Source organism: Ptychodera flava, chromosome 12 (assembly GCF_041260155.1).
Source record: "Ptychodera flava strain L36383 chromosome 12, AS_Pfla_20210202, whole genome shotgun sequence".
Classification (NCBI taxonomy): domain Eukaryota; kingdom Metazoa; phylum Hemichordata; class Enteropneusta; family Ptychoderidae; genus Ptychodera; species Ptychodera flava.
Window position 1 is genome coordinate 32,696,040 of NC_091939.1, and position 27,847 is coordinate 32,723,886.

Genomic DNA, 27,847 nt, shown 5'->3' on the forward strand with positions numbered 1-27,847 from the left:
TTTTATTGTTGTTTGTTTATTCTGGCCTACCTTTGTTTCATGCCAACACAAAAAACAAGTGCGAGAGCGGAGATGTCTTTCCTATAATAATGTGTTCATATCTCAACACGACCCCTCGTTAAAACTTCGAAAAACACCGTTTCATTTGCATGGCATGCAAGAAAAAGTCTTATCAAAGTCCATGGATCTCAAAAGTCAAAGACAATCCCGAATTAAAGAGCGTACTCTCCATGTAAAGGTATTATATCGTTGATAAAATTATCTATATAGAGCTACATTTTAAAGTATACCTCATACTCTTTGTTGTCAAATAGAGTGTCCATGGCAACCAGGATAGGGAAGAAAGAAAACGAAAGAATAGCCTGGGCAAGTACCACGTAGAAGTCCGATGTCAGCCTGGATTGGAGTGAAGAAGAAGTGACATTTACGTTTGTGTTAGTAACAAACACTCAGACTTAAAGCATATTATAGGACTGTAAAGCTGGTCACTATTTTTTTTCTCAGTCAATTTGAAGACAGGACATTAAACCTATTAATGCTAGAGTCGGAATCTCATCTGTTGCAAATACGTAAAACTGGTTACATAATGTACTCACCTCGCCATGAAAACAGCAAACAAACTTATAACGATGAACAGTAAAGACAGCGAACAGCATAGTGTCAATATAGGAACAGCTGCGGCTTCGAGAAATGGCTGAAAATGATTGGTTGATAACAAACCGTAAAAAGGGTTAGTCTTCTTCGCTGAGGAGGGTGCCATGATATAAATCTAAAGATGTGCGCCGCTAAAACTACCCCGTAAGGCGAATAGGGAATAAATGTATCTTTCACCATGCGTGGGTATATGCAAATTTGCAGTGACCTGATAATTCTGTCAATCCACCCACAAGAGCTTGGAAGCGATATTTTGTTATCATGGTCTTTAGCTTTATTGTCATCTCACGGATAACCTTCATTGTTTACTCTTCTTTCTTGTTTCGTGCTCAATCAATATTTTGGTATAAACATACACTATCTACAAAACACATATCGAGGAAATTCAGCACTTGCGAAAACGTATCCTTTTTGTTGATGGTGTATGAACACGGGAACAGTACAATATTTACTAAAAGACGTAAACTTAAGTTACAAAATTTGATTGCAGTGGATAACTGGACAGTAAAAAGCACTAACTATCCACCATTGTCATTACTGTGTCTTTCGATTGACAATGAACTTGACGAGCAGAACTTTAAAGCATGTATACCTTTGGACTCTGCCCCATGGTCATTATTACAGCAAAGCTACCAAGATGGGCACATGCACATTCAACGTAGTCTAACGTGTCCAGCTTGTCACTGTGGGTTACTTTACATCCATTGGTACTCCACATACTCAAAATAAGATGCATGAAAGAAATGAAACCTTGGCTTACAGGGAAACCTGAACCGACCTGAGTCGACGTGTGACGCATTTCAGACAACCCGACCGCCTTTAGTCAACATGTGCAAATCAAATTGTATCACATATGCTGAGCCACTCCCTGTTATGGTAGCAAGTCTAATGTAGAGCACAGCGGAAGATCGTTCACAGCAAAATGTTGAGGAACTTGATATTGCTTCATTATTATGGGATTATCTTTTGTGTTCTTAATTGTTATCATAAGGAGCTGGCTGATTTCAGAATGTTTCCACAACATTACTAATTAGCATCCTATGAATTACATGGAACATAGATATAACACGTAGCTCTACTCGCGCTACTTTTTCTGAAACATCACATACATTGCAGTATACAGGAACAAAATTATTAAAACAAGGTGAAATTGCTACACCTTGCTATATAATTAGAGAACGGGTTCTTTCGTTGGCCTAAATCCCGAAACTCATTATCTGTTTATACAAAGCTGCACACAAACTTATATATGTCGCAGTTGCGTAATTAATTTGCAAAAGACACAAGTTCATAATTTGTTACCAATAATACAATGATCGAAATTCCACAATAGCTGCAAAAAACAAACGGACACACAAAACTACAGAAAAACAGTAAAAAATTGGCCGACTAGCGGAAAATACAGTACTCGTTAAAATAAAGAGCAAAGTTAAAACAAATACAGTAAAATACTAACCAACCAGCGGGAGATAAAACACTTGCAAAGCAGAGACTAAAATTTTAGTCTCTGCTTTGCAAGTGTTTTATCTCCCGCTGGTCGGTTAGTATTTTACTGTATTTGTTTTAACTTTGCTCTTTATTTTAACGAGTACTGTATTTTCCGCTAGTCGGCCAATTTTTTACTGTATTCCTTCACACTTGCTGCAGTTTTATCCCTCTGTTGAGGTCATTTCAAAACTACAGAACTTGTCCGATTTTTAGTTAACAATAACCACTCTACACTTTGAAAAGAGCAACAATAACTGTAAGCACTCGTCCAGAAAGGTTATCAAAACTAATTGTGTAGCAACAGCAGAACGCCCAAACATGAACAGAATTTGGGTGTAAAGGCTTCCCGGCGAATGATGTAAGTAGGTACTTCTTTATCGTGATCAAATTTGCAACAAAATTTTAAATCTTAACCAACTTGTCAGGCATTACTTAGTTATTCATAATCATGAGATGTGTATAGCATTCGTCCCTTATCAGGTAAATGCGACAATAAACGACACTAAATAAATGAACTTATTACCTGTGTTCAGCTCGTAATTTCATGATGGAACAAAAAGGGGAGTACCCTTCCTATGAAAGACATGAAGAAGAGAAACACGTTATAAGCGAATACTTATCTCATTCGGTCAATATAGAAAGACTATCCCGATTAATGTCGTAATAACAAATCCTAGAATGCACAGGTATAGCTTTACACTTTGTCATATGATTATAAAAAAACTTTTGTTGGTTTGGATGAGTAAGGAAAAGCTTACCTCCTTTTCAAAGAATCGCATCTGAATATCTAACTTCATATTATCCACTGGTTTAGGAAAGACTGACACCGATATGACCGGTGTGTTTACTTTCTTGATTCTGTTTACTGCCGTAATGGATGACACCCATTCCTGCCTATGTGACCTCGGGGTCAAGGGGATAAAGCAGAGTCAAACTGATATTGACGTTTTTACCTGGTTGCACAATCAAACAAGTGATATTATCTTGATTTGTATCTGCTTTCAATTGGTTTTTCAGACCATAAAGTACCAATGTGAACCGGTATCACCACATTAAATAAACTTTCACTTTATTTATTTTTTTCCACTCTTTTTTGAGAGTGGGGATGTAGCCGAGCGGTTCTCTCTGTTGCCTCTCCGCTCGGCGACTGATGCCGTATGTTGTGGGTTCGAACCCGATTGAAAACTAGCCGTATTTTCAAAGTACGAAGATCTGAAGAAATGATAAATTCAGATTAAAATTTTAGTGCTGTCACTGACACATCGCCAACAAAAAGTACGGGTGGGCGTGTTCTCTACGTTAAATAGCTGTTGCCTTCTGAAGTTTTCCGAAGCATTATGCCCACACAAGAAACCAATCATACTTTCTTGGTCATTCACTGCAAGGGTGTGCAGGTTTACAATCGCGTTCGCGTGATTTGTAAGTTCGAATATGAAGCTTAGCTTTATGTCATGTTTTGTCGCAGGATGCGGACCTTACACAGCTAGGTGGCAGTTGAGTTGCAGACCAGTGAAAGTCAGCCAAATCAGGTCATAAAAATTCAAGATTGAGACGTTCACTCCATGCCTAACTAATAAAGGATTATATGTGATACCGAGAGGGGCTAGTTATGCCTCGGGGTCGAGGGGAGACAAGGATAACAGGTCCACTCATATTAACGAACCTCACTCCCCTCAGAGCTTACTGACCTTGTTGACAGAGCATTCGCTGGTATAAGGTCTCCCGGATTGCTGTAGATGTACGATACTAGTGCCAGTGGTTTATCTGGATGTTTGCAGTAAAGTGTATGGCATTATTTCACTGTACTATGAAATCCAATAATTTCTCACAAAAGATAACTTTATAAGGGTCCCATTGTAAATAGCTATCATTTTTAGTAATAATCCCTTCGGGATTGATGAGACATCGTATGAAAACGTACATTAAATATTCTTTTTCTGTTCCTCGCCTACATCATTTCACCATCCGGGCTTAATGTCTTTTTCCTTCTGTGATGTGTTCAACAGAACCGTGTGCAGAATATTTCCTAACCTACCTTCTGAAGTTGTAGCATGTAGCTTGTCAAGCGTGTATTTAGTCAAGTACACGTAGCTATTTTTAGTCACTGTACTATTCCATTGAACAAGCCGTCGTTGCCTGGTTGAATTATCGTGCCGAGACTGTCCAACGACAAGGTTGTCACTTTCTTTGAAAAAGATTCCGTTGAAATCTGTCACAGTAACAATTAAAAAATGAAATAAATCATGTTTTTAGCCGATAGATAGAATTGTTATGAACACGATTGGAACTAATTTGGGAAAATTGGATTTTCATATTTTTCAAATTTCTCAAAAGTGTTAGGTGCCGTATAGCTGCATGTTGCAATATTGCAAATTATTCATAAAATCAAGTGTGTAATGTAAAGAGAAAGTCAAATGAGATTATATTTGTAGATGAAATCGGCATTACTTCACCATCCAATAATCCCAAATTAGTTCCAATCGTGTTTATGCATAAATAGAGAGAGGAATTGGGAAGATTTAGTACAGTTTTGAACGTCAAGTAGTAACGTTTAATCGATTTACCTAATAAACTGCATGAAGAGGCAAAATCCTGTCCAGACCTCATCATAAAATCGTAGATCGTCGTACCAATCGAATCCCGGGCAGTAAATACGGTAACAACTCCCTTGTCTGGGGCGAGTCTCTTCACAATCGAAAAAATATATATATAAAAATATTTTATTTTGAATACGTTCGCATATTCCATGACCAACTTCTTCCAATCTCCCATGCAAGATATAGACATCAACACATGAAAAGAATGGAGAAAGGGAGTTTGAAGAAATAAGCAGGCACATATCAATAAACTATTCTGTTTCTCAAAACATTTCCCTGGCTCTTCACATTGACATTGGAGAATGTAGAAAACAAGAAACTTTACCTCACGAATTTCTTTCCACACTGAAGACAACGATCTTTAGTCAGAAGTTGGCACAGTTCATCACTGCAAAAGCTGTAGAGAAACCTTGGTTGAGATAGAATATGCCTCTCCTACATATATTCTGACTCTATGAGTTTACAATTCTTGGTCTCCTGTATGGGCTCATTTGGAAACCCTTCGACAAATGAAGTTATCAACTTCCACTCGTGAAATCATTTTTTTCCAAAATATTGCAAATATCAAGTGTTGGTGAATAATAGGTAATTTGCTTCTCTAGTACCAACATTTTACACCTTACTTCTATTTTTGACTTTGACAGAGACTGAACAGGTAATGCGATCTTAACTAATCTGGGAAAATAAGGTCTTTTTCATTGTTCAAATATATTTAAATTTAAAAAGTGCCCTATAGCTAAAAGTTGCAATATTACAATAACCCATTAAAACAAGTGCATTACACACAACGAAAACTAGATGAGGTTAATTTGCTGATTAAACCGACATAACTACAATATCCTGTCCTCCAAAATTAATTAAAATCATGTTAGGTTCAAATTTTCCTTGGGGAAACTTTTAGCAGAATTTTAAGTCTATTAGTTTCGAGATGCGTTCTACCATAAGTATACAAAACAACTATTCGACCATTTGACGTTTTGCCTAACCAATGGCATACTCATGTGTAAAGTTTGTCAAATTTCCTCGTCAAAATTTTGTCATTTTGCATTGTCATCCAATTTTCTCTGGAAAATTATACAAATTAGGAGTGTTGTAAGTTATTTTTCAAGTTACCTTAATGTACATTTCGTATCGTTTAAGCTCGAGTCCTCGAAGGAGACAACCATTGCCGCCAACTTCGCCAACATTTTAGAGATGAGCACTATATCACCAGCGGAGATTGTGTTTTGTGATTTCCGGGAATGTGCAACTGACAGAATAATTCCCACTGCGTCACTGACATCTCTTGCTTTGGTAACCTGCATTAATATTTAAATCCATATTTGGATATTGTTTGTATATTTGGCTCTCCTTGTTTGGTAGTTTTCTTATTTACGTAATCTAGGATTTCTGTTTAAAAAAACTTAAAAAGCCCAATGATTTTGTATATAAGCATATTTGAGTGAGTGGAAATTTTGCTCGCCAAACCTTTTCTGCTATATCTAGAAGTTCCTTTGTTTTGCATTCAGTTGTGTCCGGATCGTTCCATTCACCGTCAACATCACAGAATCGCCTCATTACTCCTATAGAAACAAAGAAATCAAGACAGAGATTAAACAAAACCAGTAAAGTTAGGTGTGTATATCTAGGTGAATCAATATCCTTTCATATTTGGTACACAGAGTATCAATATTCTGGCTAGAAGCTTTGATTAATATATCCCGCAATGTGCTATCGGGTAAACTTACTGAATAAACTAAATTGGTGCGGGTTGCATTTTTTCACAGGGACTTTTTGAAGGGTCATGAAATGTTAAGAATGCCTTTGGCAGAGGATCATTTTTTGCAAGTATTAGCAGCCAAGATTTCACTGATATACTGCTTCATTACGTTCCATACATATCAAATCATAATACATGGAATGCTATTTGGAAAGCTATTAACAATCGACCCGCCAGAAAGTATTTACGCACCTCAAAAATAAACATTTGGCAAAAAATATAACTCAAAAAATCGCACCAATGTGACTTATTTCCAAAAATAATTGATCTGCAGAAGGTTTAACCCATTTTAATCAATGCAGATCTGTTGTTGGACGTTAAATACAAACGTACGGCGAGTATTTTCAAGATAGCGAAATTTCCTATGGAAATTTCAATTGCGACGTACTCATTTGCATATCATTTGCATATAAGTAACTTTGGCGCCAAAGTCCATGCGGTTAAATTTCTTCCATTCATATTCAAATATCGACCAATCAGGGTTTTTTAAATATAATTCTGATTAAATTTTGGGGCGGGAAAATCTGCCAGACTTGCTTATGAATATTCTGATAGAGGTCGTCGGAGGTTACTGTATAATTTCTGTTTGTAAACATTGCGTGACTGAAGCATGCCAAAAGTTCGCGAACTTCCGGAATATATGAAAGGACAAATAGAGGCACTTCATACTCAGGGTGTCAAAAACCGGGAAATCGCAAGGCAGCTGAGCATATCTGAAGGCAGTGTAAGGTACAACATCAAAAAACTGTCGCAACATGGTACCATGGCCAACGTACAACGGTCTGGACGCCCGAGGCTCATGACTGAACGGGAAGACAGAATGTTGGTGAGGTCCAGTCTGGCTGACAGGTTCGAGACAGCTCGCGTATGGCGCGTAATCCATGCCAAAATTAATACCTTACATTTTGAGCCAAACTTCATTCAACTCTCGCTCAGTGCGACCCAACTGTGGCCACCTTCATTCAACTCTCGCTCAGTGCGACCCAACTGTGGCCACCTTCATTCGGCTCTCGCTCAATGCGATTCAACTCTCGCTCAGTGCAACCCAACTGTGGCCACCTTCATTCGGCTCTCTCTCAGTGCGACCCAACTGTGGCCACCTTCATTCGGCTCTCGCTCAATGCGATTAAACTCTCGCTCAGTGCGACCCAACTGTGGCCACCTTCATTCGGCTCTCGCTCAGTGCGACCCGACTGTGGCCACCTTCATTCGGCTCTCGCTCAGTGCGACCCAACTGTGGCCAACTTCATTTAACTATCGCCCAATTCCATCCAATATTGTCGCCAACCTATCCAACTTTCACGAAACTCAATGCGACTCGTAACTTCGGAAACAGCTTTCAAAGCAATATCTTTGGTACTATGATTCTATTACAATTAACAGACAATATTCATATCATTAAAAAAATGGGTCATCTAATATTATGAAGTTTAAGGACATTTTGAATGAGAAGACTTACACAGTAGGCCTACAGTTGGTTAGGGAAATAGTACATTGAGAATAAAATTACTGTAAAGGGGAGAAAAATCAAAAAAATCAAAACAGAATTAGAAACTCTGTTAAATACAACGGGTATGGGAAGAATGACATCATTTTATTCTCAGACTAATAATCAGTATTAAATATTTAAGCAATAAAGCACACCCAGCAACGGTATACATCGAGATTTTGACCAATTCACGACATATGCAAGAGTGATAGCGAGAGCATAAAATAATAATAATAATAATAATAATAATAATAATAATAATAATTTTGTTTGCTTGTAAATGGAGAATTTACATCACATTCGTGGTAATAAAAATGTAATACAAAAATAAGTTAAATTTTTTCTAAAAGGGATCTAGTCGAAATTGAGCGGTATACCGTCGCTTGGTTTAATGTATTGCTATTGGAAACAATATTTGCGCGAACGAACTCCTAATCCATTGAAGACAACATAATTATTTATATAGCTAGATGACATGATAACAAGAACTTTGTTGGAACTGTAAATCTGGACTTCCGCAACAGACTTTTGGGTTGAATATTTGGATCACCCAGGACAATGACAGAAAACATATGAATATATTAATGACGTCATGTGACGTCACTATGACGCCCTGTGACGTCTCGTGTAGTACGGCAAAGTCGGTCACTTTAATGATGGGTTGGCTGCCATGAACCACATTCTGGCATGGTCAATTTGAAGTAAAATCAGAGTCGTTAACATAACATAGAATCACCTTCACATATTAAAGTAAATGCAATGGACTCTAAATCACGTGTGATTTGTTTCAACTCAAAAGTGTCTTCATTTGAATCACATGCTGTGGCGCCCATTTCAAAAATGGTTCGCCCCAACCAAGCCCCCCCCAAACACGGAATATCCCCCGACACGAATGCGTTCAGCTCAAAAAGCAAGACGAATGCAGAGTCATCAAATGAGTTGAGCTTCAAAGGTAATCTAGGGAGCATGATTCAAACGAGTCGCGGCGGAAAGCGAATGCATTACACAAGTTGCATTGAGTTTCGTGAAAGTTAGATAGGTTGGCGACAATATTGGATGGAATTGGGCGATAGTTAAATGAAGTTGGCCACAGTTGGGTCGCACTGAGCGAGAGCCGAATGAAGGTGGCCACAGTTTGGTCGCACTGAGCGAGAGCCGAATGAAGGTGGCCACAGTTGGGTTGCAATGAGCGAGAGTTGAATCCCACTGAGCGAGAGCCGAATGAAGGTGGCCACAGTTAGGTCGCACTGAGCGAGAGCCGAATGAAGGTGGCCACAGTTGGGTCGCACTGAGCGAGAGTTGAATCGCATTGAGCGAGAGCCGAATGAAGGTGGCCACAGTTGGGTCGCACTGAGCGAGAGTTGAATCGCACTGAGCGAGAGTTGAATGAAGGTGGCCACAGTTGGGTCGCACTGAGCGAGAGTTGAATGAAGTTTGGCTCAAAATGTAAGGTATTAATTTTGGCATGGATTACGCGCCATAGCTCGCAAACTCCGTGCAAAATTTCATGAGGACACCGGGAAACGCTTGAGTTTGAGTACAGTGAAATCACGGCTTTACAGAGGAGCTAGCCTTCGTGGATGTGTTGCAAAGAAAAAGCCGAAATTGCAACCCTGGCACATCGCAGCACGATTACAATTCGCCAGACGTCATGTGAACTGGACACCGGCTCAGTGGTCCCGTGTTATATGGACCAACGAGTCGAAATTTACGGTATTTCGAAGTCACGGGAGAGTTTACGTACGACAGCGACCTGGCGAGGAGCACAAAATACACTGCATCAATCCCACTGTCAAGTTTGGTGGTGGTAGCGTAATGGTTTGGGGATGTTTCTCAGCTGCTGGCGTTGGCTCGGTTGTTCGTGTCGAGAACACTATGAATCGCTGGAAGTATTTAGACATACTCCAAAACGAAATTCTACCATCGGCACTCAGACTTGTTGGGCCTGATTTTATATTTCAACAATATAATGCTCCTGTACACACTGCCTTGGATGTGAAATCGTTTCTAACAAACCCCCAGGATTACGGCTATCCATTTCACGATTTTTCAACGTTGGATTGGCTGGCACACTCTCCAGATTTGAGTCCGATCGAAAACCTATGGGAGTTGATCGATTTGGAAGTGCATTCTTGTCCGATACACAGCGTTGACGACCTGTACAACCGTATTGTCACTTCGTGGGAACACTTTCAGCAAGGTATTTGCCGGAAACTTGTCAATACTATGCCGAGCCGACTACGAGAGGTCATCCAGCGAAGGGGTGGACATACCCATTATTGACAGTTTGTACGAACGTTCGATTGACCTCATTAATATTCATGTTCTTTAGCGTTGTTGTTCCCATAGAGAATCGAACGATTTTCAGACTATCAGATACAGCTCTTTTCATGCCGTGATTTTCTTGCCTTGCGTTGTTCTAAGATCAAAGATTTTACGATTTTTGCCTTTCATTTGTCACCTATTTACGAAATATAGTTTAATTTTTCCTGAAAACCTTGTACAGTGTGTGCTATTTATTACTTTCGAAACTTTTTCACTGCTGAAACTAGGTGCGTAAATACTTTCTGGCAGGTCTGTATGTTTGATATTTATATAAATGTACTTTGCTTCAAGTGGGCTACCAATCTTAGGAGTATGAGGCTATTGGTTGATTAGGACTCCCAGCTCGTCGACTTCGATAATTTCCCTTGCTTCTTTTGTATAGAGTTGGTATAGCATGGCCCAAAGTGATGCAGAGGTGGTGCTGGGGCCTAGGCGTACCTCAGCTACTGCGCTCATGATCACTGGTCCTCATCTCTGCAGCCCCACACAATTTTATAAGGGTGCCTCAGCCTGTGTTTCTGCCCTTTAGCTGGCGAAGCAGCCATTTCTCTTGTTTTTTGTCAACTCCATTCTGTATTCTTTCATAATGCTTTCGTTGTCTGTTTTGCTTGGAGTGTAGAAAAACCAGCATCCAGATGTTCTCTATAAATCCCTTGCTGATGCTGGTGTTTTGCTGCATCAGAACCTAAAATCTGAGGCGGTCGTGCCGGGCAATAAACCCCAAGTTGACTATCTCGATGATTTGCTTCTTCATATCTTTTGACATGGCGCACTCATCTAAAACGATCAGTGTTGGCCTTCCTTTGCATATTTTGTAGGGGATCGCGATGTCATCGTTGGTGAAAAGGAATCTCTTATATAGGTTTTGATGTTCCAGAAAGTGTAGCACTAGAAAATGATGTACGCAAACTTCCAAAAATGAGGCCCCATCAACACGCCAATTAGGTATTCTGTCTTGTTGCAACAGGTTGACCCAGTTATTATCATGTTGAAGGGCGGCTTTACTCACAATCTGCTATCCATCTCTTCCATCCACTGTGAGCTGCACGAGTCTATACTCAGAAGAAGATACTGCTATAAGGCGATTTTGTTCAATTGCCCTGCGCACTGGCCAGCACGTAGTCTTGCATCAGCAACCTCTCATCATGGTCTGCTGTCGCTGTGTTTTTTTGGTGTAATTCCAGCTTGAATTCAACCTTTATGTTCATCTTTCTCAGGCCAATTGCCATTGAACTTTTCAAGCTTAAAGCGTGTTACTTTAACGAACAGGCAGAACATGTTCTTCAAGAAATCTGCCTAAGAAACATTGATGTCATTGTTTTCGATGCTCTCTGCAAAGTGCCCGTTGGCCTCTTTTCCAGAAATGTTTGGACCACTATTGTTCATGACCCCTCCTATCTATATCTATATACACATATTTAAATGCCTGCATTCAGGAACAGCTCACTGTCAAGCCAGTCTTGCACCTGCACCTTTGTGAATAGCATGAGCAGTTTGATAGTTTGGCGAGAGACATTAACGTTCTCATTGATTATGGTGCCAAGGCTTTGATCATTTCATACTGTATCTGGATATTCATCAGTGAGTAACCCCATTTAGTGATGTCCTCCAGACTATCTTTGATCATTTCATACTGTATCTGGATATTCATCAGTTGTTAACCCCAATAAGTGATGTCCTCCAAGACTATTTGTTGAGCAGCTAGCACCAGGTTGATTTCTCATTAAATGTTGCTAACGAGCTTGCTGTTGTAAGTGGTGCCATATGGCAAATTGTGAGCTTGATGGCTAATTTCTTCTGATAAACTCCATACAAGTGGTTGACCTTGTCTAAGGGGTAAATTTGAATTGCTTGCACCATTTCACAACTTTAGAATGACAAACTGACATCCATATGTGAGTAGATCTCAATAAACAGGAAGTTGAGGCTTACAGCGAGATTACCTGACAGACCTCGGAGAGGACACCACCAGCAATGCAGAAAACATCCAGGCAATCGAGGACAGGATTGCTCAATCGAATGATCTCAACCTGAATATGTAGCTTCCAAAGATGAGCTAACCCTTGCAAACAAAACTCTGGCTGAGCTATATGCTGAGAGAGACAGAATTCTAAGCCTCCTCTGGTGGACACTCTTAGCTGTCACCTGAGCTTCAAGTTCAACTAGCAAGAATAGAGCATCCACATCGAGGCGCATTATGGCAAGTATTTGGGAGTTTATAAAAAAAACAGGCTCATAAAAGGCCACTGAAAGATGTTCTCAACGACCCAGCTCTAAAACTACACTTTGACAGAGCTAGATGTTCAAATGGAAAGGACTCGCCATCCGAATGCTGCTAATTGCTGTGGGACTAGCAATCACAGCACTTGCCCTCGTCTATGAATAGTCGGCAGTCTGCAAGGTGTGAAAGGCAGTAACCCATCTCATGGTGATTTAGCCGATGACCAAATGGGGAAAGCATATGACATGGCAAAAGAGGCTGTCAAATAACTGGGCCATTGGCTGAAGGGACTGGCTGCAACAAATGCTGCAGCTATCCCAGCATTGATCGACATCATTGTCAGTTTTGTTCTTAAAACCACTGAAAGTGGTCGTTGTGGCACTGGATAGCAGGTCCTGCATTTGGTCACTGACTTTCACTCTCAAAGCATAATGTCGAGGTCAGGAACCTAGGAATCATAGAGTGGTTAAATTGGAGCTTGACTGGGCATCAAGAAATATGGTTCCCTTCGGCCTTGAAAAAAGCCGTAAAGGCAAGAGCACTGGCACAAAATCCCAATCTGCGTCTGCAGCTAATACAATCAACCTTCATAAGAAAACACTTTCTTCAGGGGTTGGTGTCTGTTACATATACCAGCCTAGTGAGCTATAGGGCACTGGTCACTTTGTGATAGATCCCATCACTACCTTGACCGTTCACATGATTAATCTTGATGAGCCTGTGCTGTACTTAGGTTAGACCACAATGGAAGTTTGTCCTAGGAACTTCTGGCAGAGCCCCCTGACACCAAACTACCACCATCTGGGGTTTTCAAGCATTGAGCACTACTGTCCCTCTGTATCTGTTACACTCAAGACAGGTCAATGTTATGTTGTCACCCGTGGGGTCTCTTGTGCTGTCTAGGTGGTCGATACTGAAATAGTACTGCAGGATAACCTTGGGCTGGTAAGCCTATAGGAGTTCAATACTGTACGCAGCAAAGCAGATATATGTTGGGCGCCTCCTTGAGATGCAGGATGTGATCGACATACTAAATAAGCCCCTTGGCTTAGTCCTGGCACATGTAGGCCACGAGCATTTTTGTTATAGCCTTGTAGAGTCGCATGCTGCTTGGTGAGGGGCTTCATTGTCGACCACTTGAGATAGTCGTCGACGATCTAGACCTTTTGGGGGTGTGAATGGTAAGGCCCTGGCTGGAGAAGACTGTAAGGGTGTAACCGAGGTGCAAGTTGCTGGTCTGGATGGCTTCTTCTGCTGACTCTATGCTGACAACCACAATCACATTCAGACCCAGCTCTTCTATGTGGTCAGTGCCAAGGATTGTGACTTGTATGTGTTGCTTCTGGCTGTCCTTGGGATAGTGCAGGAAGGGCATAAGGGTGTCTTGAAAGTGGTCCTTATGGCCCTTAATAGCAGGTCCTACATTTGGTCACGAACTTTCTCAAGTTCATGATAAGATCACCAGGTGTAAACCGGACCCATCCTCAGCAGCCGGGAGCACCTTCCACATCTCTCGGCACAGGACCTTGAGGGCTAGGTCCTTTACTCTATGGGCCACTTCAACCTCCTTGTAGTGGTTGACCTTCCAATACAGCCAGTTGTGTGACATCTCATGTGTCACCAGCATTTGGCAGTGGTTGACCCTGGTCACCACAGCAAATAAGTCGCTCATCCCTGTTTTTAGCCAGGCAGAATGGGCAAAAATATGGTGTAGATCTCGTCCCAGATGATCATGTTGGGCCCACTCTTTCCGACCACTCCAGTGGGTTGGATGTCCAAAATGCTCAAAATGGGGCTTGGCTTCACCCAGACCTTGGAAGTAAGCAGAGTAGCAGGCCTTCATGGCGATGCTGACAATGTCCCTCATGTCGTAGTCCATCAAGTTCCAAGCTGGCTTTGGTCGGCTTACACCTGCTCGTTTCCTTGGCCATGATGCTGGCCACATATTTCTCACCTAAAGTTTTCTTACCAATTGCTGGATCACTTAGGTCATCACAAACTTTCCCGAATCTGTCATGGGCTTCCTGAGTCCTGTAAGTGTGGCCATCTTGGAGTACAAACTGGTTTACTTTAAGTCGTCGATCTTTACCTCCTCCCACAAGCCAGGCCACTGGCTCATCCTTGGTAGCTTCTTGGGTGACCTGCCAGATATCAGAATGAATTTGCTCTCTGGATCAGGTTTAAGGAGCCTTGCTGCCCTCTCGATTGTCATGCGAATATCAAGGGCCAGTCGACTGGCCCAAGCATGCATGGCATCAGTGCTCCCAATGTCCCCGATGTCAAGCAGGTCCTCTGCTTACACCCTCAATATAGAGAAGATCACAGTGGCACCATCGACCTTAAACTAATCTTTGGTGTAGTCGAGATCTCAGCCCACTCATCGTCTGGAAGCCTAACTGGGTTTGGGATCTAGCTATTCAGATCAGTAAACTGCTGACCCTCTGGAATTGGTCTAGGCATTTCTGGAAGAATCTCTTCTCTCAGGTTTAATAAAGCACTTATGGGGTCAGATGGCTATACTCTTCCTAAAACTAGTCGTTCAACCCACTGCAGATAGAAGGACAATATGTTGATAAATAAAGCAAACAACCATCCACCTGCTTTAATGTCGTTGTCATTTCTTTCCTCCTGTTCCCCTACTATCATCCTCTTCTCTTGGCACAACAGCCTCATATACTCTCTTTGATGCTCGCACCTCCTACAAAGGGACAGCTTATTAAATATCTCCTTCTACAGATGCAGCACTGCTTCAGCACTTTCACGTCGTGGTTCGGTAGTTATGAACACTGCTTAACTACAAAGTGCACTGTTACCTCTGAGCTCTCTTGAGTTCACCATAAGTCATTAACATTTATAGCATACAAACATGATTGTTGTATCTTGTATGATAATACTTTTAATTTCATATGTGTTTAACATTGTTATTTTCAATCCACAAGATTCTTGGAGAGAGGTTTGGGAATGGGTCTTTTGGCCAATTAAAATGCTTCTGGTGAAGGGGTGGGAGGCTTGGTTGCGCGATTCTAAAGTGATCAATCAAATTGCTACCCCTGGTCATCATCTCGCTTAGGGCAATGATAAATTCTTATCAGTCTTTGGCTGAAGTAACATTATGATTAGGTGCAAGCTGAATGTTAAACTCAAACTTTGCGATGAATTCGTTTCTTCGCTTCGATAAAGTTTGTATGTGCGATGTGTGATAGTGAGCATGCGTGAGTGAGTGCTTCACGAACTCTACAACGTGTGGAGCGGTCTCAGTCAGAAAAATGTAACAACTTAGCCGGCTATTGAACCACTCTTTTTTGAGAGTGGGGATTTAGCCATGTGGTTCTCTTTGTGGCCTCTCCGCTAGGTGACTGATGCCGTATGTTGTGGGTTCGAACCCGATTGAAAACTTGCTGCATTTGCATACATTGAAAGGTTCCCCTTGTGCTGTTGCATAGCACTATCCTTGATATCTGACCAGTTTTCAGAGTCATCTGGACAAATAAACACAAAGGCTAGAATATATGAAAAGTTTTCATGACTTTAATTTTAATGTCAATTAGCCGTAAGGAAGAATACATTGATATAACTTTTTATATTGTAACTCTTAAAATAAATATAAAATATGTGCATTTAATGTAAAGTAAAGTATCCTAAGCCTTCAGGGAGCATTACAGAATTGTGGCTAGAGTATTCCACTAGGTAGCATGTCCTTGATCAAGCACCTTTAATTTTACCGTAGCTCAGTTTACTTTTCCTTATAGTAACCCAAGGAGCGGTGAGTACTTAGGCCGGTACATTGACTATTTGACCCTTTCATAACCTATAACCGGGTATTTTTGTAATATGAGGGAACTCTAAATGCAACATTTTCCTGTGAAAAATGGACCTATATGTATATGCACAATTTCCCCCGATGGAAATGTGGTTGGATATTAAAGTGTATTCAATCAGCTAGGAAGACGTATATCAACAGAAATACCAGTATGTGTAGTCCAAAAAGAAGCACGGAAATTGCCACATGGGTTTTGGTTAAATGCCTGTTGAGAAGTACATGATATGTACAGTATCAGTACAAAAACTGAACAAATACTAGACTAGCTCCAAGTCTGTGGGCAAATAAATATCAAAAACAGAACAGCAATTCGTCATGTTAGAAGTAGGCTGTCGTGTAGATCGTGGGGCGAGTGCGATGACCAACACAAGCCAGCAACTGCAAAGCCAAGCGAACAGGGGCCAGTCTAAACGTCTAATATCTATTCCGTCACGGTTGTCATACAAAGGGAACAAAGGAGACAAAATCAAAGCAGTTACCCTGATGCACTCAGGAGAGAACAGAAAACATGGAAACTAAAAGAAAGATCATACATTATTCTAAAACTGTTCAAAATATAGACTTTGACAGTGATCAGACTCAGAGCTTTTTGTCAAGGAAGGTAATGACAATGTTATAATCCATGGAATTGGCAGCAGCACTAGTGATGAAGAACTTTTTAACCTTCAGAGACACAGTATACAGTTTACATACTGTATACAAGTCCTGGAAGAAGAGCAGGATCTTTGAAAAATCTCTTATCCACTGATGTCTTATTGTATGCCTCATGACTGATGCGCAGGAAGAATTTGCAAGCTTATGCCTGGCCATAATAACACAAGGCTCCCTAGGAGACAGTCTCATGTGCATTGGGTACATATACACAAGTGGTAGGTAAAATGTACAAACTCACTGTTGTCATTTTCACCCATTTCATTTTCAATTCCGTCTCTTACTGACAAAGTTCGCTTTGGTATACATAGTCCTCCTTCCTGTCTGTATCCATCACTACATAGGCACAGGTAGCTCCCAATAGTGTTGTGGCATTTAAAGTTGAAGCTGCAATTGTGTTGGTCGTTCTCACACTCATTGATGTCTGCCAGTAAGGAAACGTCACAGAGAAGTTATAAAACAAGGACAGAAAAAATTGTAACCTTTACAATTTAAGGCAGTGAAAGTTGAGAATTGTCAGTCTTACCAGCACACTTTTGATGAGGGCTCATACTCTTTCCATCATTACATATGCTGATGAGTGAATCGACAATTTTCGTCCCCTTCGGACAAACAAATAACACTCTGCTTCCGTTGTTCAAATGTAACAACGTGCCTCCTCTTGAGACTGTGGCGTTGAAAGTGCATGAGTCTTCGGCCGTAGGAAGGCTACCGACGCTAGTGGTATGACTATTGTCTGTTGTTGATTGAGCCACCGAATTACGTGGTGTGATCGAAGATTCATTGATCTCGGAGTGCAAAGTGGTTGAAGTTCCCAGCAGATCTTGGATAAAAGAGAACGCGTATAAGTTGAATGAGCAATGGTCATATGGGGGAGTTTGTTTGTGTAAAACACAACAAGGGAATGTATTATATCCCCCCCCCCCCCCGCTATTCAAATTATTCAACCACATTTTGCTTAACACGTATGAGGGACGAGTCGTTTTTTGGTTTTTTTTTTTGTCCCTCAAGTACAAAATGAATGAATATATATTTTGACTTTGGTAATGGGGCATCACCGTGTTTTTGAACTTATCAAAAGGGGGCTCACTGTGTTTTTTAATTAAGACACTTGTTCATAATCGTATAAAATACATCATACCAAACCACAAATTGCATCCAGGTACAGTTTTCATGTATGTATTTTGCAGATTGCGCTCTTTCGAAGACCTTCCTAAAACAAATCAGCGGAAACCATTTTACTTCACATAGCTAAGACATTGATGCTTCTGAATTCATGTGAATAAAGCATAGAGTCTGACTATCTACGGATCCTGACACAAATGCTTACAACAAATATAGGTTATAATGAACGAGCTTGGTAATATATCGGAGCATGACAAGAGTTGTCATTATATGAGTTTGGCAGAATCAGGGCTGACATTCCTTCATACGCACTATGTCTTTATTATTCATTGCGATAAATGCAAATGTGGTTTAGTAAGACATTCTAATCAAGTTCACATACTTATTCTATACACATTGTTTGCCCAGAATCCAAGTTCACATACTTATTCTATACACATTGTTTGCCCAGAATCCACCTTCACCGTCTTCTTGACAGGCATCAGATGATCCGTATTTCTTATAGCTGTGTTCAGCATCTGAACTCGATGCACACCATCCCCCATGTTGTAACATCTAGACATGGCAGCTTCTTTGCATTTTCTGATCGGATCAATGCGGCTCCAATAGTTACCATCTAGTCTACTGTCTTTTCCTTCCAAAGTTGGAATCGCTCTTTCGTAGTCATCTTTCCAACACCCCAGATTTTCTATGTCAACTTGCGGCGCTGATCAGAAAAAAGATAATACTTCCATTTTAAATTTAATTTTACAATCACACCTGATACAAAAACAAATCTTTAATATTTTAGAACTCATGAACCAATTGGCCAAGAGAAATAAACCAATCATATAAAGCTCAACTTTAACCGCATATATCATCTCTTGATTTCTGTTTTCCGTTAAATTTCATATCATTTGTAGGTCAATCGTTGTAAGTTCTCATATATACAATACCCTAGCCAAAGAAAATACGCAGTGATCAGACTGAAAATGGTCTAACAACGACCTTGACGTTCCGTTTGCCGAAAAAAGAATGTGGTGTTTGAAAAGAAGATTGCGAAAAAACTAAATACTTATCTAATTTCCTGGTCATTTATAGCATGGAAAACAGCTTTTGGGCATTCTAACTCCTGCGAATCGAATTGTTCGACCATATTTTGCTTAACACGTATAAGAGACGAGTCATTTTCTTCAACCTGGGGCGATGGATTTTCACCCCTGCAATCACACTTGCAGGTTCATCAGGAATCACTTTGATTTTTAAATGCCCAATGTGGGGAGGGGGGTCAGTGTGTTTTTTAATTACGACACGAGCTCATAATTGTATGAAATGCATCATACCAGCCATAAAATTCATCGTTCAGTTGTAGTATTCGGCGAGCCCCTCGTGCGCGTAACTTTAGTATATCAGAGGTAAATACCAGCATCTGAACTTGATACACACCATCCCTCATGTTGTACAGCAAACACTGTGTAACCTCTAGCCAGGGCAGCTTCTTTGCATTTTCTGACTGGATCAACACGGCTCTTATACTTACCATCTAGTATACCGTCTAGTTCTTCCAAAGTTGGAATCGTTCTGTTTCGTCCCATGTCCTTCCAACACCCTAGATTTTCAAAGTCAACTTGCGGCTCTTGTCACAAAAAAATAATAATTCTGTCATAAGTTTCTGCAGCAATTTAATTCTGCGATTACAGCTGATACAAAAGCAGATCTTTGATCTTTGAACAAAATACGCTGTGTTGGGTGGAGCATCCCCTTGAATTAAGGCCAAAAAAGCGTAGACAGAGAGTGTCTTTTGCAATAGAGACGACTTCTTGCGTCACAACGAGGTGAAAACTAACTATGGAAGTTCGAAAAGTTTCTGTATACATGAATGGCAACACTGTTAGTTATACTTTTCGTCGCATAATACGTAGACGTCACCAAGGATGTAACACCAGTGATATCACCTTAATGACGTCACGCTGCAGCCAAGATTCTTGCTATCACTTCTGTGGCCAGCATCGTGTCACCGTGGCATAGTCTGCAAACTGGCGGCAGGCAGTTTGACCGCTGCCAGCACTATGTTGCCAAATAGTGAGCGAAAATGTCGTCTATGATTTATTCATTCAATTAAGCAACTAAACTGGATATTAATATTACTGTCATTATCCTGTAGTATTATAAAACGCTCTATTTCCTTTGGGTATTCGCACAGACTGTATGGCAGACACGGCGGTGGAGGCGATTTATTGTTCTCCCGGCAACGGAATATGATCATGTTCAGCGAAGACCGCGATATTCAGACAGAAGGTTATAATTGAATGCTCTAAATCCCCCTAATGGGTAACAGATAGTGTTTACCCAATGATAAACTATCGTTTACAAGAGAATTCAAAAATTCCCGCCCGGTGTATGCAAATTGTTGCGTAAGCAGTAATCCTCTATTGTGTGCCCACGGTCCTGTAACTTCCCATTTAATGCCTTTAAACACTACAACTACAACCAAAGACCACAACAAAAAGCGAAGTACATATTAGGTTTTCTACAATTTTCACCTGTATTTATTAATTTAATATTGCATAGGGTTTATCATAAACACACTCATTAAGGATAAAGGGCATAATAAAAATATCGTCAATTGAGTGATTAGTGTCCAGTTAATGTCACTACAATTCATCATCGTGCATTGCATTGGAGAAATTAAATTTGCTATTCCATTATTATTATTATTAATTTGAGTGATGGTTTGTCACGCTGCCTTGAAGCCTCATATAAAAGCCCCATCTGGACAAACAAATTGGAATTATCTTGCTCTCATCTATTCAAAAGTACTCAAAGCACATGTCCTTGGTTTTATTTCCCAACATACAAAACGTCTCCGCTCCGTCATTCCAAATGAAAGATGAACAATTTTATAATAGGCATAATCATTATTTTTTCGAACATGTGCCCGAAATAATTTTCAATATTTAGATGTTTGAGAAATCAAACCAACTAAATACGTTTCTCAATCGAAATCTGAAACTTACGGCTTGTTCAATAGTATTGGTGCAAAGAAACTAGTGGATTGGAAAAGTTAAATGTAATTCATGATATATCTGCGTGCCGTTATACAGACAGTAATTTAGAGTCACATTAAAAACAAAAATAGAGCATCGAGGACACTGTACTCACATTTGATCAGATGTGGTAGGTTGAAATGAATGGAATACAAGCTGTAGTCTTGGGCTATACACGGTTTCAAGTAAGATAGTTTCCCTCAACCAGGATGAACAAGCTAGAAGTGCGAACAAAGCTGCCACTCCTACAAGGATATCTACCCAGCTGCTTCCATGTTATTAAACATGAATGGCAGTGCCACAGCCGAATAGGGAAATGGCCAACACAGATCTAAATCTACCAAGGAGTCTTGAGCACCAGATATGTATATGCATTTTTAGAACCCTGCAAACCACGTTTCAAAGAATCAAGGGGTATCTCAAAAATTGTTCGAGCTACAATGACAAACATTTCCAAATATTAAATACGCATTATTATGATGAAAAATAAGAAATACACTGCAAACCATATTTTTACCTGGCTGGATTATGGCGGGATTTAGCTATCTTTAGAGATGACATTTTTGTTGTGTCTGCACATATACCCATTATACTTTTAAATGATGAACATGATGTTGTTTACTAGATCTTTACCCTACACGAAAATATTTTCTCGTGCAAATTTCTGCTGATGCTACTTACTGATAATCTGTTTATGTAGGCAACAGCTATATCCAGCAATATCTATAAAGTCTAACTGATAGTAATGAGTTTTAAATATGCCAACCAAATAGAGCATGATCGATGATTGATCAACTGCTTTTCTAGCTATCATGCACACCCTCTCAGTGTAAGCCGACTATTCACCAAAAAAATCATTACATTTGCATATCCCGATTTCACTACCGAAAAAAATGTACTACATAGATGCATATCCCGATTTCACTACCGCAAAAAATGTACTACATAGATGCATATCCCGATTTCACTACAGAAAAAAATGTACTACATAGAAATAAGTATGCGGAGATGCTCAACTGTGTACAAGCACACAACTCTGCTGACAGCTTTTCGTAATTAAACATTGATGCCATTGGAAGTGACAAGTATGGTGGAAGCACTCGACAAAGTGGAGTGATGGGGAAAGACATCAATTTGGAGATTATCTAGGTCGGAAAATACTTAAAATACTTAAAATATTAAGTACTTATAATCAATGTCACTTGGTGGATTGGGCCCAAGATTTAACAGAATATAATCGTATCATCCAAAAGCTCCACAAAAACACCAGTCAGTATAGTGTGTATATAAAATGTTATTTTAATCTTCTGGACGTCATTTCAGAAAACGGTGCCATACAGGCCAACTTTGTTAATTTAAAATCACTTCTGTAACTTTCCAGAACAACAATACAGAATATACCACAATGCCGTTACTCAGAAATGTAAGGCAAAATACCAAAAAGGATGAGAAAAGACAACTCATCCTTATTACAACATAATACTGCCCACAAATTAAACAAAATACCTCATAGAGACTCTCATCAAACATCTGCCAGAGCTAGGTGAAATAGTAAAGAATTTTTTCACATAATTATAAACCATAGAAACGAAAGAAACCAAAACACTGAAAGACACACATTCAAAATGAAATTTACTGGACAAAGAAACACGAAGAGCAAATCTAATCGCGCTGCGTAACTTCCCAGGACGAATATAGCTTCTTTATTGCAAGAACAACATAACTAGCTGTAAAAAGAAAACTATCCCTACACAAACTGAGGAAAAAACACTCTTTGCGACTGATTAGAAACCACATCGAGGTATTGAAACGTAATCTTCAAAGGATCATACTATCAATATTTCCTACACCACAGACCCGACTACGTCTCGCCGTAGCTTTCCCTTAATTCCATTAAACATTCACTTCACAGATCCGTAACGTAATGAACAACATAAACTTCACAGGCGGGCAGTTTCTTTCCCTTTCACTCGGTCTTTGGTATCTTATTTTCTCTAGTTCTGTACAAAACCGATTGACTGCCTCTTTAAAAAATTGTTTTAAAGTCACGAACTGTTCCTGGCGCAAAGAATCCATACATTAGTGTTGTTAACAACTTGTCTAGTCTTTCTCCAAACACAGTTAATCGCGTGCCTTTGCCTTGAAAATAGTGGTCTGTTAGAAGTGCATGGATATGAAATTTAAAGACATTTTCCGTAATCTCCCAGCCTCATTTGCATTTTGAAATCAGCACATTGAACGATGACAGATCAAACATAGCTGGAATTAGTGTTCTTCATTTACTACAGATAAATGTTTGAATACACAGATTGTAACTTTGGCCATTTTTTCATGATATGACGCTTGAAACTACAAAACAATATACATAAGAATTGATCAGAGTGCTTAGGTATAGTTGAAATAGCAAAGTATGTGTTCAACAGCTGGCTTGTTTCCGATATTTCCCCTTTTGTCTTATTACCTCCCTGTTCACACTTGGTAAATGTTCCATTATTAAAGACATGTGGAAACTTAACGTTTCAGCTATCCTCAGCCGTTCAGTGAATACGTCTAATTTAGTATGGGAAAAAGCTGTAAACGTCTTTTAGAAAAACGATATGGGTACTGCCGGGGTACAATTTTTGTAAAACATGGTTTGTCAGCGGCCAAGGTTGAATATTAATTAACTTCTATTTTGCAATTAGCTGAATGGTTTCTGAGCAAACAGGAGACCAACAATGATAACATTTGTCAAAAATCAACCATATTTTCACTGCATGTTTATACATCAAAATGACAAAACACCAAGAATCCTGCGGACCAGATTTCAAAGCAATAGGACAAGCAGTTACGGGTAATGAAAACTGATAAAAAGTATTCTCAAGGATATATTTTGGCAGGTTTTGCTATAATTTCTACACAACTGGGAGACAACAACTCTGCCCTATCCTAGCCAAAATTCAAAACAATTGGGCGAGCAATCGAAGAGAAGAAGAGTTCGTTATCAAAATAAAACAATGACACAAATATTCGTGAAAAATAGACATGCTAATCATCAGCCCACAAATATCCAACACGTGTTAGGTCTACCTCAGGTAATTTCAAACATTTCTTCATCTATCTAAGGTAATTTGAAGCATTATTTCAAAGCAATCTGATCATTAGTTATTGGGATTTTGAGTTCTTAGGAATTGAATATTTTTCTGCTCATTTGCATATTTTGGTAATGATGACTTCATTTCAACAATTGCCATCTACTGTTCAGCTTATATCTACATATCAAATACAAAGGTGAAGAGTGCAGCGGTTCTCAAGACTTTTGCAATCGGACTAAATTTCAATAATAAAAGATTTGGGTTTTCTTTACCAAAACCAGCAACAAATTGTGGTAGAATAAACTTTGGCAGGTTTTGTCACGCTTTCTAGAAGACTGATATAAATCATACTTAAGCACTTCCATATAAAATTTCAATGCAATCTGACACGCTGTTCCAGGGAAAATACCACACCTTCACAATTTTAACAAACCCAACTAACGCCATCCCTGGGGATTTGCATTGAAATTTAAAAGGCAGACGGACGAGCAGCGTCAGATAATATTTTTGACCAAAAATGCAAATAAGCACATTTCGCTATAATTCAAGTAAAATTTAACTAAGGTTACCTAAAGAAACCAGCATACTAAGTTCAATCCAATTTTACCTACATTTATATAAAGCCAGCACTTTGCAATCTTTTGCCTTTTTTTACCTCATTTCAGAGTTTCGACACTGACATGTTCATTTGAACGAACTCCTTTCTCCGACCTTAGATGCATATGTACACAAAATACTGAGATGACAGGTGTGTTGGTTTCGAGATTATTATGTGGACGGACATACACATTTACACACAATATAAACATTCATACATTTATAAATAGCAATAGGTTATCGCACGAGTAACAGTGCGTTTACGGTTGTCATCACGACACTTTTGGTCATCAGTTTGTAAAAGTCACAAGGCCAAAAGTGTCGTGACAACAACCGTAAACGCATCGTTATGAGTTGTGATAACCGACTTATACCACGACATACACACACAAATTTGGCCAAAATTGCGATGGTTGCCTTTGCCATCATTTCGAATGTCACTTGAATGACGACCGTTCATTTACATGCGAATTAGAACCAAGTACTGAACAGAGCATCGCTGTGGGAGGAAACTGTTTTCTTATTGGTTCATTTATACACGCTGCATTCCGATTTTTATAATATTATATAGGGCTCAGCCCTTGGTGTCGCGCCAGGGGTTATTAAAGATTGGCAATGTTATTTGTATTGATTCATGATAAACTGTAATTGTTACTTCATAAACGTTTATATAACAAGTATGCCCAGTTTCCCTCTGATGAAAGCAGTTCACGTACGTACATGACGTCAAAACCCTGCAGCAGGGCAGGTATAGATTTTCTGTAGCGTGTAAAATTTTGGACAAAATTGGCAATTTTTACAATGATAACAGCCTATTGCGATAAACAACGGACGTATTATCCAATCATTATCATTGCAATGGTAACCGCACTGCCCACCTTCCACTTGCAAGCTGAAAACTATAGCGTTCCGTCTAAAAACTGGCAATTTTTTGAATCTAATTATTGACACAGGGGGCGCGCTTCTATAATTCAATCCCAGCATTCTTTGCGTATGCCCCCGTTCATATGCACGACAGTTTTCTCCCTTTATCTATATTAACGATATTTTGTATCAGCGACAAGGTGCATAATAACATTTACTGGCTAATAAAAGAGGTATATTTTATAAAAGGCATGTTATATAATAGTAATTTGTTTCGTTTTTGTTTATTTACGAGTACTCAAAAAAAAAACATGGCGGCGCCCATGAAAGAAGTTAAGGGTACACTTCCGGTTACTCGCATAGTATATTATGAATAAGCGCATGCGTAGTCAGTAAGCCGCTGGCGTGACTATAATAGTCCGTGGCAAGCGCAGGTGTTGCTGAATGGGCTACTTTTTTGATTGGCTTATTTGAGTTTCATATGCTACTGGAGTGTAGACATGGAAGGTGCTCAAAATTCCGATATTTCCGACTATGACAGTGATATTGAACATTTTGTATCACAATATGATAAAGCAGATACCAAAGGGGAAATAGCGGAGGAGGCAGGATTCACGCTAACAAAAAAACAAGAGCGAACACTTTTTGCAGCTCCAGTCGTTCACGTGTGCCAGAGAACACGATGAGAGCGATGAGAGCGACCAACTCGGGTGTTACAGTATGCGATACCTGGGGTCGGATGAGGAATGAACGTGTCAGTAAATCAGGCGGTGGAAGTAGTGAAGTGTTCACATTTGTGCCTGCACTATCGTATGATATCGAAGCGAGGGAACTCAATTCTGGCTCTGTAGTTTCGTGGCTGAAGCTTGTCGAGTGGATTGGATACAATATACATCACAAAATTCGAGAGCTTTGTGTCGCAGCATTTGCATGACGAATGTCGTCAGCGAGACCGAATTTTATGAACACAAAGACGCACATTGTTCAGGATTTCCACCATACAATTCACGGAATTATGGAAAACATTGATAAATTTGGTATCGGGTCCACAGAAAAAAAGCACAGCTGTTCACACGAGAAGAAAAAACGTAAGTTGTGAGAAAGTTTTCTTAGTCAATTCTGCCAAGTTGCGCTGTATATTTCTACGTGTCTAAAGTAATCTACAGGTTTTATTCTGATTCACATTGTACATGGCTCGAAAAAGATGAATATCCATTTTTAGACAGTGTTTGTCATTACATGTCTTTCAAAAATTACGTGGTTTTTTGTGTTCATTGTATATACGTATGAATGGTTAGAATCCTGATCAGGTGGTTTCTACCTGTATGCAGATTTTGTTATCAGTCACCCTTTCTTTCATTTGTTGATAAGTTATCAGCATTCTTTTTGATATGTTAATTATCTCTATTCATAAAAGTGTAGTGATATCTTATCAACAAATGAAAAAGAAGTGTGGCCGATAATATTATCTGCATAAATACAATAGGAACCGTGTGAGTTTACGAGAATAAATGCACTGCAAGAACCATAGGTCACATGACCTACAGTGATATAAACATACATACATACATACATACATACATACATACATACATACATACATACATACATACATACATACATACATGCAGGCATATTTAAATACATACATGCATGCATGCATGCATGCATGTGTGCGTGCTGTGTCAAACGGTTTAGGTGTCAGACATCGGCTTCCTTTCGTAATGTTTCGTTCAATCGATATAAGTCGATAAGTTGCTGTCCTTATGTATGAAAAATCAAAGTCATGTGTATTGTCTTTGTTTTCGGGGAAAAAACGCTTTCTATTAATGCATAGTAAATTCGATAATTACTCAAATCAGTCTCTGCCGACATTAAGCCTGGGACATTTTCACATAATGAAAATGGCAAATAAGCTGACAAAGAACTATTCTTTTGAAATCGTTTTCCTTATTTGCATGATACAAACACTAACCCACCTTGACATTCCACGTCTACAATGAAGACAGACAGTAACAGCCACAGGAACGTTCTGCATCGTCGTATGGTGTCTCGTTCAGTAGCCATGGCTAATACAGACTACCGTGTTCAGTAAGACTAATTATATGCCACACGCTCTTGATCTGTGGAGTCGTCACGTGACCAAACGTAGGTGGA

The 27,847-nt window shown here is 39.6% G+C and overlaps 1 protein-coding gene across 1 annotated transcript; it reads right to left on the reverse strand.

The window, feature by feature from the left end:
* Positions 1-282: 282 nt before the first annotated feature.
* On the reverse strand, positions 283-27,783 carry LOC139146342 (protein HEG homolog 1-like). Its single transcript, XM_070717748.1, has 15 exons — positions 27,670-27,783; positions 19,649-19,744; positions 18,555-18,835; positions 17,531-17,827; positions 17,246-17,428; positions 6,207-6,301; positions 5,853-6,037; positions 5,065-5,136; positions 4,707-4,827; positions 4,178-4,351; positions 3,831-3,906; positions 2,901-3,045; positions 2,666-2,715; positions 597-694; positions 283-396 (listed from the first exon to the last, which is right to left on the reverse strand). Exons 3-9 carry the CDS (start codon positions 18,682-18,684, stop codon positions 4,749-4,751), a joined length of 1,041 nt encoding a protein of 346 aa, XP_070573849.1. The 5' UTR covers positions 18,685-18,835; positions 19,649-19,744; positions 27,670-27,783; the 3' UTR covers positions 283-396; positions 597-694; positions 2,666-2,715; positions 2,901-3,045; positions 3,831-3,906; positions 4,178-4,351; positions 4,707-4,748.
* Between the last annotated feature and the right edge of the window lie 64 nt (positions 27,784-27,847).